This window comes from Neopsephotus bourkii, unplaced genomic scaffold (assembly GCF_033783945.1).
Source record: "Neopsephotus bourkii isolate Nb327-2 ecotype Australia unplaced genomic scaffold, CSIRO-AGI_Nbou_v1 NB_140, whole genome shotgun sequence".
Taxonomy (NCBI): Eukaryota; Metazoa; Chordata; class Aves; order Psittaciformes; family Psittacidae; genus Neopsephotus; species Neopsephotus bourkii.
In genome coordinates, this window is record NW_026900657.1 from 783,868 (window position 1) to 798,462 (window position 14,595).

General features: G+C 40.7%; 1 protein-coding gene across 13 annotated transcripts in view; it reads right to left on the reverse strand.

Annotated features, from left to right (window-relative positions):
* BCAS3 (BCAS3 microtubule associated cell migration factor) overlaps positions 1 to 14,595 on the reverse strand; it is a 363,292-nt gene that overhangs the window by 112,097 nt on the left and 236,600 nt on the right. Inside the window, exon 24 of one of the 13 annotated variants that reach the window (XM_061368584.1) lies at positions 9,173 to 9,336. The exons of the other annotated variants lie outside the window; for them this stretch is intronic. Coding sequence (XP_061224568.1) covers positions 9,194 to 9,336 — 143 coding nt within the window. The 3' untranslated portion in view covers positions 9,173 to 9,193. Of the gene's footprint in view, positions 1 to 9,172; positions 9,337 to 14,595 lie in introns of those variants that run through there. 13 annotated transcript variants of the gene reach the window in all.

Here is a 14,595-nt window from a genome sequence, read left to right on the forward strand (position 1 = left end):
GGAACACCACACAGTGTCACCATCATCTGGAAGCGCACCATGGCTGCACGACAAGTCACTTGTCACAGCTCACGCAAGACAGGAGGTGGGAAGGGAAGGTGAAGCACAGAGGGATAAGCACATTCAGCTCTTGTTAATGGCTCTGAAGCTGGCAACACATCAGGTACACCAAGCACTTGAAACTCTTTTTTTTGGCCATTTCATACATTGAACAATGTATATAAATTAGATTACAGCATTTTGGCTGCACGTTTCTGCAAATAAACTAGGCTGAGACATTATGTTAAGAGAAGTCCGCCACATCAGAAGCTTTTGTTTTTGCCTATTGTTTTTCTTTTTCTAATTACAATTTATAATGAACCTCTTCCTCAGTAAGCTGACTCAGGGAAAAACCACTCTGAAAGGCATCAGCTACTGATGAATTGTTTTTATTAATGAAGTTAGAGAAACAAAAACCGCAGTGGTTTTCAGTGATGCAACTCACAGCAGAACCCACAAGCTTGAAGGCAGAAGGAAGTGTGAAAGTCAGAGCTCTGCTCTGAACAGCTCCTCCATTTACCAAGGGGCCGGAATTCCATGAACAAGGGGTTTTTCTCTTTCCCTTAAGCTTAGGATTTGGTCCTTTGAACAGTTGCTTTGGTCTTAATAAAGCACCACAAAAGCCACTGCCTTTACTGCATTAAAAACTGAAAAAATGGGTATTAAGCAGAAGTTGCTCTTATAATACACTGATATTTAAGCAGTTCAGCTTGTGATTGGGTTTGCTGAAAGAAGAGCAGATAGAAGAATAGAGTGCAGAAAAGCATTTAATCCTGGCAAGTTTCAAAGACCTTTAGATTTTTGGTAGCCAAGAAATTCAGGTTTTACTTTTGACTCAGGATTCTGGACTGAGGGCAGAGGAGAATCCCTGGATTTAGCACAGCTATGTGTTTGCCTGCAGTAACCCTCACCGCACCAGGCTGCTCTGCATGGCACACGCCTGGCCAGGAAACCCTGCCAGGGAAGGTGGGGGTTTGTTGCTGGGGATTTCTTCCTTTAAACATGCAGTAGATGGAGCAATTCATAAGATTTTCAGGAAAACTTTGAGATTCTCTTATAAGAGAATTAAGGCAGAATCCTCTTCGAACAGCGATGCTTTATATAATGAGCCCTATTTATAGCCTGCTTCTTCGGCTGTGGGCTCTTTCTCTGCTTGCCCACTCACCAGTTTGGCTATTATATCCAATCTCACATGCCTTCTAGAGAAATACCTTAAAGTTGCACATGCAATGAAAAGGAAGCTTATTCATGCAGTTAGGACATGCTTTTTCATGCAGTGCTGGTTACTGGAAAGTTTAACTTTTGTTAAAGAGGCTCAAAATCAAACAGGAAAGTGCGTATTTTTCTTCCTTATTTAAGTCTACATATTTGGGGCATTTCTTTGTTTCTGTGACACAGAATAGCTACTTTTCTGGGGGATGCTAACATCCCTCCGTGGGTTTTTTCACCAAGAATGCAGAAAAGAAACACTTTCTGTGAAGAACTCCTGGAAACTGGGAAAACGAAGACACAAGCCCTCATTGAAAACCTCTAATTTTTTAATTAAATTTACATGTCAGTGGATCTTTTGAGCTTCATCTGTATGTTTTCTATAATGTACGTTTCTAGCGCTTTTTCCCATGGGTATTATGTGCTATTTCTAAACTGGGATTACTCAAGTTGAAGTGTGATAAAGGGCACATTATAGCTATATTAAGCAAAACAGGGAGGAGAAAGCTCTTACATAGTCCGAAGAAAGCTGTGCTCAGAGCAGAGCCTCATTTCTGGTAACAAGCAGAGCAAGGCAACCAGTCAGCTAGAAACTGCTGCTATCAAATCAAAGCTTTGTCTTGAGAAATAGTGATTTTTTTAATCCCTTTTTGACTGTTTTCTGCTAAAAAATAAGGTTGTTTTCTTCAAAATTGTTAATTCTTGCTCTGGGATATCACTGGGAATGTTGTGAAGAACAGAACATTGCATTGTACGCGAGTGTAACTTGTACGATTACCCTTTGAAAGAGCTAACAGAGAAGAGGGGATTTCTGAACACAGTTTGGGTTCCCATCTCCTCATGCTGTTTTTCCCAGTGGTTTCACAACCACGTTGTTACTCTTCACAGCTTACCCAAACGATGCAGGAACTTGCATGGTCCCCACAGTGCCCGGCCCAAATCAGAAGGACTTGTCAGCAGTGCTGCAGCCATCTGAACAGGCAGCAGCTGGATGAGGAAAGGAGGGCATGTCAGCTCAGAGCGGCAGAAAAGGTTTTTCACAGCAGCTATTTGCAACCCTCCAAGGAGCTACAGAGGCTGCCCATTAAAACCCTGTTAAAACACTTCTGATGTTGTCAGCAGTGGAGAGCTGAAATAGCACAGTGATCACTGAGATACTATCTGCCTCAAGCAGTTCAGCGGTACTGTCAATAATATGAGCAAGAAGGTACAAGATGAGCAACAACCTAATTCCTACATCAAAATTTCATGAACTCCCTCAGCTGGTAAACACTGGAGATGTGGGCAAACACAGGCCAACCAGTAAACCACCCAGAAAAGATGACCTTCGCTCTGGAATCTTTCCCAAAAGCTTTGAACCTTTAAGTTAATTTACACTTTGAAAGCAAAGCAGTGTAACAGCAAGAAGAAAGTGGGAGGGATGAGGTGATGGCTCTTCCATCAGTGATCATAACCTGCTCGCCAGCATTGTGCTTCTGACAGAAGGATAAACCATAACAACCCTTTCAGGCATATCCACTCCCAAATATCCCAACTGTACACCTGTAGTTTCTCCTGACTTTTCTCTGCCTTGATTTGTGAGAGCACTGGCTCAGTAGCCATTCCTTGGGGTAGTTTTTGCATATATACTCCTACCAGGCAAGAACATTTCAGTGCCTCCTTTGAAAACAGACCTCCTGATGTGCCAGGGTACTAAAACTGTGAGTAATGACTGCAGAATCATTTACTTCTCTGCTACTCTGTGCTCATGAGTAAGTACTACTCACAGTGAATAATAGCTGGAGAAACAGGGCCAAGGTGAAGAGTTATTTATAATACAGTAGCCCATGAGTAAGAGCTTAACTATGAATTTACTGCTCTGGCTACAATTTCATGAGAAAATGAACAGAGCCAGCTTTTGGATTTCCAGTTTAAAAGGCTATACACCCACAAAAAATAGTAAAAATAATTAAGGAAAGATGAGATAATTATTTACAATGCAATCGTGACAGAGACCATGAGCATCTCAGCTACATAATCATGGATGCTTCACTTTCTTAGATATTGTCCTCAGAACTGCTATGGCAGTCAGTGGAACTCCTAGACCCGATGTCTTAAACCACTATCAGATGCTTCCCCCTTCTTGTGCAATAACATCCACTGCAGAGGACGGAAGGCCAGAGCTCACTGGAAATGAAGCAAAGAATTAAGACTGTCAGGGCTCAGCAGCCCTGGATTCAGAATATCTGCCTATCTTTTAATATGAAGTGACTGTGCTGTCTACAAACTTCTGTCGAGTGCACCCTGCATTTGCAGAAGATCCAGCACACTCTAGAATAACTTTTAATTGTTTCTATCAGCCCAGAACAAGGCAAGGGTTATCTCTAGAAATGCATTACTTTCACCCTAAGCAGTAATATATTCGGGCATAGTAAAGAATTGTGACCAGGAATGGGACAACATGATCATGCTCACCACCCCTTTGAACTTCTTACGCAGAAACATCTCGTTTCCTAGCACACCCTGCACAATAACTGGATGTTTTCCAAGCCCCACAGTACAGGTTGTGACTGACTGGTGCAAATTTGGATTCTGCTGAGGACCTGCTTATCAACTGAAGTTTGGTAGGCATGACACAGCAAGAGACTCCTTGGCTTGCTGTTGCGTGTTTGAAGGCTGGTTTATAGCAAAGGACTATGTTTTAGAGCAGCCAGCATTCTACCCTGCAAAGATATGTGGCTCAGATTTGTGATGCAAACGGACGCTTGGGAAAACAGAAGCAGCAATGATTCTACATGACTGCAATTTATCCCTGAATTGTAAGCTCGGAAGGGATGGCTTCCTATGAAATTTTTAAAACCAACTGCTACTTTTACTATCTGTTGTGCTTCCAGTTTGGAGAGTCCAAGGGGTCTGCTTTCACCATGACGTTCAAAGAGTTATACACAAAACTATGCTCTTCAGCCTTCCTACCGGGAGTTGGTGTTAGCCACATTACTTCAGTGCTGTTGAGCTCATCGCCAAGTGGCCTGACTTCACCTTGGTAGAGAAGCACTGAACTCAGCCAGAGCCATCTGAAAAGCCTAATCAGGCACTTCTGCAAACCCAAAGTGTCCTCTACATTTTTACACATCTTTATGACTGTAGAAAACTGTCTTTTCCCCCTCCTTACCAAAAGGAAAGTTAAAACATTCAGTGTTAGAAAGGAATATTAAGAGTAAGGACTGTCTTATTTCCCTTAGTGTCACAAGCCTGAAGTTAAATACCTGCCTCTGTACAACTGTTTCTCTTCTTTTATTAGCTAAATATTGTGGCACTGTGCAACTAGAGCACAAAGACTAAAATTACCATTTGAGATGAGTGTAACTTTTACAAGAGTCAGGGATCCCAAACAACCCAGTCAGTCAATAACCCAGCACAAATTAACTCTGGCAAATAATGGGTTTGCTGACCCTACATACACGAGGCAATAAAACCTACCAACAGCCCCTTGCCTTAAAATATTCAGGCACTTCTCAAAGACAATATAGCTTTTGTTTGTGAGCAAGAAGAAGATCATTAATTAGGAAAGCTTTTAAAAGAGGTTTTAGTGTCATTAGCAAAAACTAATAGGAAAATAAATTAACTTACAAAATCTGACATCAAGTTTGAAAAAAAGGAAAGACATTAAAGACCCAAAGCCCAAGGACGGCACCTCATAGATCCACTTCCCTGCAGACCTCCATAACCACAGTAAGTAAATTCAATTTCCTCCCTTTCTTACTGCATTTTGAGTAAGAGACACATCGCTGTGAATGCAGATCTGTTGTATGGTGGAGTCACAGCAATATCGTTTAAACCAACTCCGTTTAGCTCTTCCACTCCACAACAACGAACATACACTTCAAAACACAAAGCTGTAGTCCATCCTTCCAGACTGGTTTTATTTCCAAGAGCCTTTTAACTATAGCAGAACTCAGGTAAAGATATTGCTCAAGAGCTGCCTTATGGCAGGCTCTTGGTGTAAATCCTGATTTCCAGAAGGAACACACATTTTCTAATCATTCTGAAGGTCTGCATTTAATGCAGCATTTAAAAGTAACACATCATGAAAGGTGGCCCAAAGTATTCCATGCATTTGAATAAGATGATCTTTTCCTCTTCCCTGGATGCCTGCTAAGAGACACCATAATTAGTCTGCCACACAATCATTGCATACAAAGGAGTGCACATAATGAAACTGTCCACTATTTCAACCATGTCAGCTACAGAATGATGAAAGATTTATACCTACTTCATATTAAAATTAATTAGTAAATGTCACACAGCACAGCAAAAACCATAGGCATAATATTAAGAGGGAGTCAGGCCCAGTGCAGAGCTCAAAACCAACAACCAAGAAGAGTAGGCTCTGCAAGCAAAGTGTTTATATGGCCATATAATACGTGGCAGAACATGACTTTCTGGGGTTTTTCTTCTAGAAATAAAGAAAATATAGACTTGAGATTTTAAAAAGGAAGCTACACAGACAGTAAAATGAAATATTAGTAACAGATACCAAAGTTTGGAAAATGAACTGAGACAAAATGTACTTGTAACTGCAAACGCTTAGTAAATCAAATCCGTGCTCTTGGATAGACTGCCTAATTTAAGCAGATGTCGTACTTTCCTCTTAGCTTCTGCTTCAAGCTTTCCTTCTATGAGGAGTCAGGGAAGAAATTTTCCTCTTTAGTATCTTTACACTTGTGTAAAGCAAAATTAAGACAAAATGCTGATGCAAGCCTCAAAGGGAAAATACTTGCACTGCAGAGTACACCCGTGCCTAGACCACCTTAAACGCACCCATTGCTGGTGCCTGGCTCCAGATCTGGATGTCCCCGTGATGCACCAGGGCGCAGTGTCTGCCTGTTGGGATGGAGTTTGTTCACAGGAAATATGAAGGAAAAATTCATGCTCAGCTGCTTAATGAGAACTGACATCACATCTCCAGAGAGAGAGAAACTTTGGATGTCAGGCAGGTTAGCATAGGGCAAGCAGACGGTCAATAAAATACCCAGTACTCTGATATGATAGATCTAATATTGTGGAAAAAGCCAGAAGTTTGTTTTTTTTTTTTTGATAAGAAAATGAGTTTAAAATGGTGGTTGAAATGGCCTATACAATATTAACCTCCTAAGACCTGAAAACAATTGCAGCTGGTTTCTGAACGTGCTATAAAAGGTAAAACCAAATGAAGGTTCACGTAGTGCAAGATACACTTCTGCGGACATGCTAACAGGGTAATGTTGTACAAGTGTACATACAGGTTTTTAGAAAATCTCTCCAAATTTACAGCTAATTTTTAATTATAAAAAAACCCCAAACCAAAAAAAGAAAAAGATCCACTGATCACCCAAAACACATTTTGCTCAGGGAAAGAGGCACAAACCTCACCTAGCCCAGATCCCAGTAGAGCATCTGCTGACCTGAATGACTGAGGAGCAGCCCCAGCGTCAAGGTCAGAGTCCTGGGGCCAGCCTCTCTCCTCCCCTTATGTGATCTAACCTGCTGCTCACTTTTCCAAGCAGGATTCCTACTAGATTTCCTCTCAGAGCAACTTCTTCATGATAGCTCTTTCATGCCCCACTGTCAGCGACTTCTGAAATTCCCCCCCCCCCGCCCCCCCCCACTTCACCAGATTGAAGTGTTTCATAGGAAAACCCGGGAGGGATAAAGAAAGCAGCAGGCCATATGCAGTGAATCCCTGCAATCATTCTAATGAAGGTAAATCTTTAAGTTTACATAAAAGGAAAATTAAATCAAGCACTGGAGTGGATTGCAAAGAAATACACCAGGAGATGGATAAAGTTAATCACGTTTAGTTAAGGCTAATGCTGACCTACTCAGGCTTGCCTCACAGATCCTTCGTACTTAAGTGCAAGTTTTATCTGTATGAGAATAGACATGCACATGGGGCTGTACCACTGCTAAATACCACAATGAAAATACAAGAAACCAGGGCTGTGGATCACAATCTGGGGCTCCTGAAGCCTGGCCCTGTCCCTGAAACCCTGCAGACAGCAATATCTTTAATCTTGGAAAATAATGAAAGCAAATTTAATTCTCACATTGTATGATTCCTGTCACTCTTCCAAAGGGAATATGGGATTTGATCGGGATGCTCTGTCCTGAGCAGCCTCATTTCGCAGAGCTTCAGTTCACACCATAGGGCCAAGACACAGCTGTTGGTACCTCCACTTAACCAACAGGAGCCTCTTGCTCTGCGCAGGCAAGAACCTGCTTCTGTCTTTCTCTCTCTACAGAAAGTTCTTGGTTTGTCTATGCTCTGTCTTGTGACCCAAAACTTTATCGAGGAGGTGGCACAGGAATTCCTGTGGTAACTACACTGAATTATTTTAGTTGTGTTTTTCACAAAGATCTCACCCACATCTCCAGCAGGTGATGGTAGAAAAATGAGGAACTATTAAAATAAACTCAACGCATTCCTTGTTTCATTCACCCATTCTAATATGGCATCTCCTACACTGCTTTTTTTTTACCTCCTAAAATAAAACTCTCTCTTCAAACAACAGGTATACAATGTTTTGATATAAACCCACGCTGTCTTGGACACACAGTGAGGAAGAGCCATTACAGCCTTGGGCAGGAGGGTGCCTTGCAGGAGCTCTACCACAGCACACACGAGCTGCTGTGTGTTTTGGAGGACTTTTCCAGTCCATGGCCACATGTTGACTACTGTAGTTCCATCTGACAGTTATAATTTAAGAAATTGAGCTGTATTCCCCAAAATGTTTATTTTCATGCAGTGCTGAAGCAAACGTATTCCTTTAACTCCTTCTGCTTCAGCTGATACCAGCCACACAAACTACACAGTCTCCTGATGAAGGAGCAAAAGATTAGGATATGAATCTGTCAAGTTTGGAATATTTTTTTCTGTATAGCTCTGTTCAATGATGGAGGACAATAACGCTTCAGTATTTCCTGAGAATAGCTCATTTGTTCTTTATATCAGTGTTACAGAAAAGATTATTTGCAACTATTCACTTCCTTACAAAATATTCAGATTCTTCAATGAAAAGCGTCTCCCACATTGTGCAGCCACCCACACAGCTCCATTTGAAAGTGAATGAAAAGCTGTGCTTGATGATGTTGAATACGTTAACCTCTTACAGTACTCTAGCTCTGGTGAGACACTTTTCTTCTGCCTCTGCACAAGGAAGTGTTGAACACAAGTGAGATTCTGTTGATTGCATACAAATAAAGACAACAAAGGCATCAGATGATTATCACCGAGGCAATTTCTGATGATCATAATTTGTGCCTGAAGGCATTTCATTTCTGGCAAGCTAAAACCAAATTTATACTTGCTAGGAATTAAGTGTAATGTGTATCATAATTAATAATGAGATATGAAACACTTTCCTTTCTACCTCAGGTTACTGGTGTCAGCTTCAACCAGTTCAAACTCAATCAGAAGTCATCACCATTTAAAGAGCAGTTAGTAGTCTGCGTGAAAGAGCCTAGTGGCTTAAATCCCTTCCCTAATCATAGGTACCACCACCATCATAATTAGCCCTTACAACTGCTACCTCAACAGAAACTAGGGACATCGGCTGGCAGATATGAAGCTCAGATATGAAGCTATTGAATGAATGTCCATTCCAATCCTTATGTCTTTTTCAGGGAAGTGCAGTTTGCACCTTGCTGCTGCTTTCTGGAAAGTCACCTTTGCTTATAACTCCTGTCTGATGCCCCAGTCATGGACACAAGCAGCAGGACCACTCCCTTTGCAGGACCTGCTGCCACAGTGGTGAGGGCACAGGTGAGGGGCAGGATGCTAGTGGGGTACAAGGACCTCAGGTTGCTGGAGAAATGACAACTCCCAGAGTAGCTCTTTTATGACCCAGTAAAACCTCGTATTTGCTAACCTCTATTTACAAAATGCCTTTAAATCTGAAATACAGATTTAAAGACTTTGTCCTCTTTTTCACAAGCACATCAGTGCACACCTGACCACAACGCTGGTTCCTACAGAACCTTGAATGTTCAGAGCTCCATCACGTGTGTGCTGTGCAGCTGCCAAGAGGCTGCGAGCCTGACACCTCTCCAGCAAACAGGGGCATGAATTAGCTGGAACACAGCATGAACACATGCAGACTGTTCAAACAATCCAAACACATAAAACATCCCCCTGCAATTTGACTAAAACACTCTGCAGTTGCACTGCTGTTCTGTAACTCTTAAGCACAACACAACTTGGGCATTAGCTCTTTAAAACCTCCAGCATTTCTTTCTCAATTTTCCTCATTTCCCTACTTGCACATCTCTGCACGGAGCATCCCAACGAGGTGCACGAGGCTTAGGCCAACATATCACTTTTCCCTTCCTGTCATCCCATTTCACCACGAAATCTGATTCTTCCATCTGTCCCTTCCTCCTCGTCCCATCTGGTGAAATTCAGCAGTTGCATTAACACAATCTGATGCTCCAGCCAGTGCTCGCATCTGCACGTCTGCACTGCAGCATCGGTGCTTGGTTCCTTTAAGAGATCACTAAAGGTTCCTTTAAGAGATCACTAAAAGAGATGTTAGTACATTGAAGAAATTCAGAGGAGGAAAAAGGAAGGAAGGAAGGAAGGAAGGAAGGAAGGAAGGAAGGAAAGGAAGGAAAGGAAGGAAAGGAAGGAAAAGAAGGAAAGGAAGGAAAGGAAGGAAAGGAAGGAAAGGAAAGGAAGGAAAGGAAGGAAAGGAAAGGAAAGAAAAGGAAGGAAGGAAGGAAGGAAGGAAGGAAAAGAAAGAAAAGAAAGAAAAGAAAAAAAGAAAAGAAAGAAAAGAAAAAAAAAAAAAAATACAAAAAAAGGAAACAAAATAAAAAGAAAAGAAAAGAAAAGAAAAGAAAAGAAAAGAAAAGAAAAGAAAAGAAAAGAAAAGAAAGAAAGAAAGAAAGAAAGAAAGAAAGAAAGAAAGAAAGAAAGAAAGAAAGAAAGAAAGAAAGAAAGAAAAGAGTTGCTCTTCTTTGAGAGCTGGCTGGAATGGAGAGCTATCTTCATAAATAGACAGGAAACAGAAAAGACTAATGTTGGGCAGATGACAGATCCCTGAATTCAGTTAACTGGCCTTCAAGATATGAACTGTTCTATTAAACATAGAGGCATTATGTTGGTCATCCACTTTAAGCCCAAGAGTGATTAAAATGCTGGCAGAAAATAAAAACTGGCTATTGAAGAGCTTGCCCTGAGGTCCTAATTTCAAATCAAATTTTACAGCGCCGCACAGGAACAATGGCAGCCCAGTACTCCAAGTCTTCTTTTTGTCACTTTGCACAAAGAAACCCCCTCAAACTCTCTCAAAGAACAATGGCTCCTCTAGATTCGCAACTACGCCAAGAATGGGCTCAAACCATACAAAAACACATTTTAAAAATACATTTTACACTGCCCTTGACATTTGAGATAAATAGAAGCCAATGCATTGAAATTCCAAGTATTTTTTTATATCCTTTCACAATGTGAATTTTTATTTTCCCCAGTCTACTTGATCTTTGACATTCTGGCCTCTGCAAAAGGAGGACACAGCAGAGCAGTCAAAGAAATTAATTATGCAGATAATTGCATTTTATTAAAATGATTACTGTAGCAGAGAGCTCAACAAATGACAGCTCCACGAACCTGGCCCCCAGAAGAAATCAAGAGGACACAAACAGTTCATTTTTAATTGAAAAACTTCTCAGCTATTAACATTTAATTATCTGTTACCGATATAGGGCACTAGTTTAATTAAGCATTTTTCTATACGTCAGGTTTGCCTTTTAGTAGAACCACTCTTTCAAAGTTCTGCTCAGCTGCTGCAGATTCCCTGCTTCTACAGTCTGAGTTTATGTGAATTTGGCAGCTTGGATACAGACAGTTGTTTCCCAGTGAACAGCACACAAGACCATATGTTTCAACATTTAAGCAATTTAGAATCAGAGGTATAATTCTGAGTGTCCTTAGCAGAAATTGTACATTAAATACCCAAAGGATCTGAGCTCTACAAGAGATATGGCCTTTTTTAGCACTTTTCCCATAGCAACAAAACCACTCTACGCTACTTATATCATATACTCGAACCACAAGCATGCAGAGAACATTGGTGAGCTGACTGAAGTCTGCAGCCAGACCTTTCAAGGGCTGCTGTGTTTTCAACAGCAAGGGACAAGCAAGTATGTATTTTTCCCTTTCTGCTTCCTGCACCTCTCTCCCATCAGGCAGGCTTCATCCAGGACTACCTCTGAAACAGCTATGGTAAGGACTCATACCTGGCTTCTTCATTTGTGGACATCTAATTTATAAAATGTTGTTATCAGTCACTTTCTTTGCCACCCCAAAATAAGGTCAGATGTGTTCCTTGTGTTCTCTTAATTCCTGGGATGATAGACATCACCAGAACTATGGATTGAATTCAAGATATGGCCAAGGCACATCTGGCATGATACACCATGCCCTTGTGCTGGTTTGCCCACTCAGCTTTTCTTGACATGAGGTCACACAAAGCCCTCACTGCATGAGAACATTTTAAAAATAGGTTTGGAGAGAGAAAAACCCTAACAAATCCTGAAAGGAATAAAAATATCACAAACTGAATCACTGCATCTATTAGTGAATCTTTATGGTTTTAATCACAACACCAATAAAATCAGACTGAAAATGACAGTCCAAAATTGAAATATAGTGATATTTCCTCCTTAAAGGATAGCACAAGCCAAGAAACCCAGCAGACTACCAAATATCCTGAAGAACTTGAGTGAAGGCTTGTTCTTAAAAGCAATGATCCCCTCTGAAGCCACAAGCAATAGTCCGCATCACGCATGGAACACAGGGTTGCTGTTCCTGCAGACAAACTCAAGACCCATTTTGCCACTTTCACTCCCTTTTAACCACTTCTCTGAACATGCTGTGCTGTAGAACAGTCACTTACTCTTCAATTTTTCACACTAACATTTAAGAGGAAATCAAAGCAGAAAACAGTTTTCTCCGCAGTGGGAATGCTGTCCTGCTCCGGGCAGGCAGTCCTCACATTGCTACTGCAGGGGCTGAGATGGACTCAAGATTACTTCTCTTTCTGTTTCTCTTTCCATCCCATGTATGTATGGAAACTAAAGAGATACAGTATTCAAAAATATTTCCTTACAACACTGTCATTAAATAACCCATTTCACATGACTCATCATGACTTCTAGACCTAAAATGCTTTCAAAGTCTTCTTCATCGATGTATGAAGGCTTTTGTATGGCGAAGGTTCTGTCATTTGGTACCCTGGTATAGAAATTCACTTCAAATGCCTGAGTGATTCTGAGTGATTAAAACAAGCAAACAAAACCTCCAGGAGTAATTCCATTTGTGGGTATTTCCTTTAACAGCATTAATAATCTAATGCATTTAAAAAGAAGATTTAGAATTATAATTCACTTGTATTTCACAGGATTAAAAATGCAATATATGTAATACAGCCACAGTATATAAATACACACATATCAAGAAGGTACTCTGGCATCATCCATTTTTGCTGTGCAGGAGCTCAATGTCGACACCTTTGTAGGTCATTTCAGTTTTACTTCAGTCAATCTACTTGAACGACATAAAATCCAGAGAAAACTTCTATTATTCAGACAGGTCAAAAAATACACAGATTTGGTGGGATATAGCTCAAAGAATATACTGATCAGAAATGAAAACTAAGTATATGAAGCAGATTTAAAATGAATAACTAGTCTTTAGTGACCTGTAAACCTAAAAGAAGACACGATCATCTAGGAATTTCTTTGCCTCCTGTTCATCAATTGGAACTTTACAAAATAATGCTCACTAAACCTGCTAATTGTATGTCTTTACTCTGATATATCAAAGAGAACTGGTAGTTCAGAATCAAGAACACAAAGGGAGTTTTTGTAGGGCAGCATGTTTCACAGTATGTCTCTCCTCCTGCTAAAACTAGCAGCATTTTCCGTAGCAACAACAAGTATGTTAAATGAATGTATGGTTTAGAAGGAAAGAGAGAAGGGAAAGAACTGCCAACTCCTGAGAGCTCCTGGCCACCTGGGTGTGGAGGAGCCCGCGGGCCCTTGTCAAAGCAGCCCAGGTTATTCTTGTGTCCCACTTTTCACTAGAAATTCCACCCTGACCCCAAGAAACACTCATCAAAACAAGGCCATTTCCATGAAACATATCTCCACTGTTAAAGCACTTACTAAAAACATTCTCATCCCATTCTAATTTTAATCTGCGCTAAGTTTCAATGCAAAGGACCAGACACAGCTGCCCCATTTCCTCCTCCAAAGCATCCTCATTTCTGAGTTCCCTGCCCAAACCATGAAATGAAATCTGCGGTGCTTTAAGGCATGTGTGTGTGTGTTCAGGAAAATTAAGCTTTAATTAAATAAAATGCCACTTAAATATTACTGGACCCTTTGGCTATATCTAATAGCAAGACTACTAAATAAAGCCCTTACAAGAAAAAATGCACACTGAGGGAAAATAGGATTGTTATTTTTAACACTGATAATTTTGTTTAAAAGAAGATTCCTTCCTGTGTTTCATCATTTTACGTTATGTTCTATTATAGAAACTAATGTGGGAAAAAAAGTTCAGAAAAAACCAGGCCTGGAATATTATGGAAAAAAGAAGCACCAAATGTAAAGGTCCTGTAATATTTGGTATCTTCAGATTTTTCTGCACTGGTTCACATGACCCCCACTTTATTTTTAGAAAGGCAGCAATTCCCGCTTGGATACGGTGCAATACCTTGTACCCAAATGTTGCTTTGCACAAATAAACCATAGAAAGTGTTGACTTAAAAATAAAACATTGGAAAAGGAGAAAGTTTTTTTTTCTCTCCGTGAAGATTTCCGGAAAAGCTGTAAACAAAGGCAGGTTTGGCTCGGTGGTTGAGTGACTCTGTTGAGCTGTTGAGGATGGAGAACATAGCAAACCTCACAGAGTGAGGAAATGTTTGTAAAACAGTTAGTAAATCATAGGCAGCAAGGTCACCATGTTTAACAGCAGGAATGACACTTTGCCAAAAGCCCAGCTGTGAAAGGGCGTATCTGCACACAGGCTCGTCTCTCAGTTATTCTTCTGGACGTCCGAATTTTGATTGGGGTTTTAAATACCTGTTTCTTTAAAAACAAACAAAATGCACAGGATTTCAGATTGAGGACATCTGCCAGAACTGACACAATCATCCATCAAATCATCTCAATACCTGGTTTTGTCTCACCAAACAGAACATAAGCTGTTAAAGCATCAAGAAATTCCCTACAGATTGATACCGACTGACCTTGTTATCTCAGCGATGGAGTTTTAAGTTCTTGCTGCTGCTCTGAATTCACACACAGGAAAAAACCCCAACAACC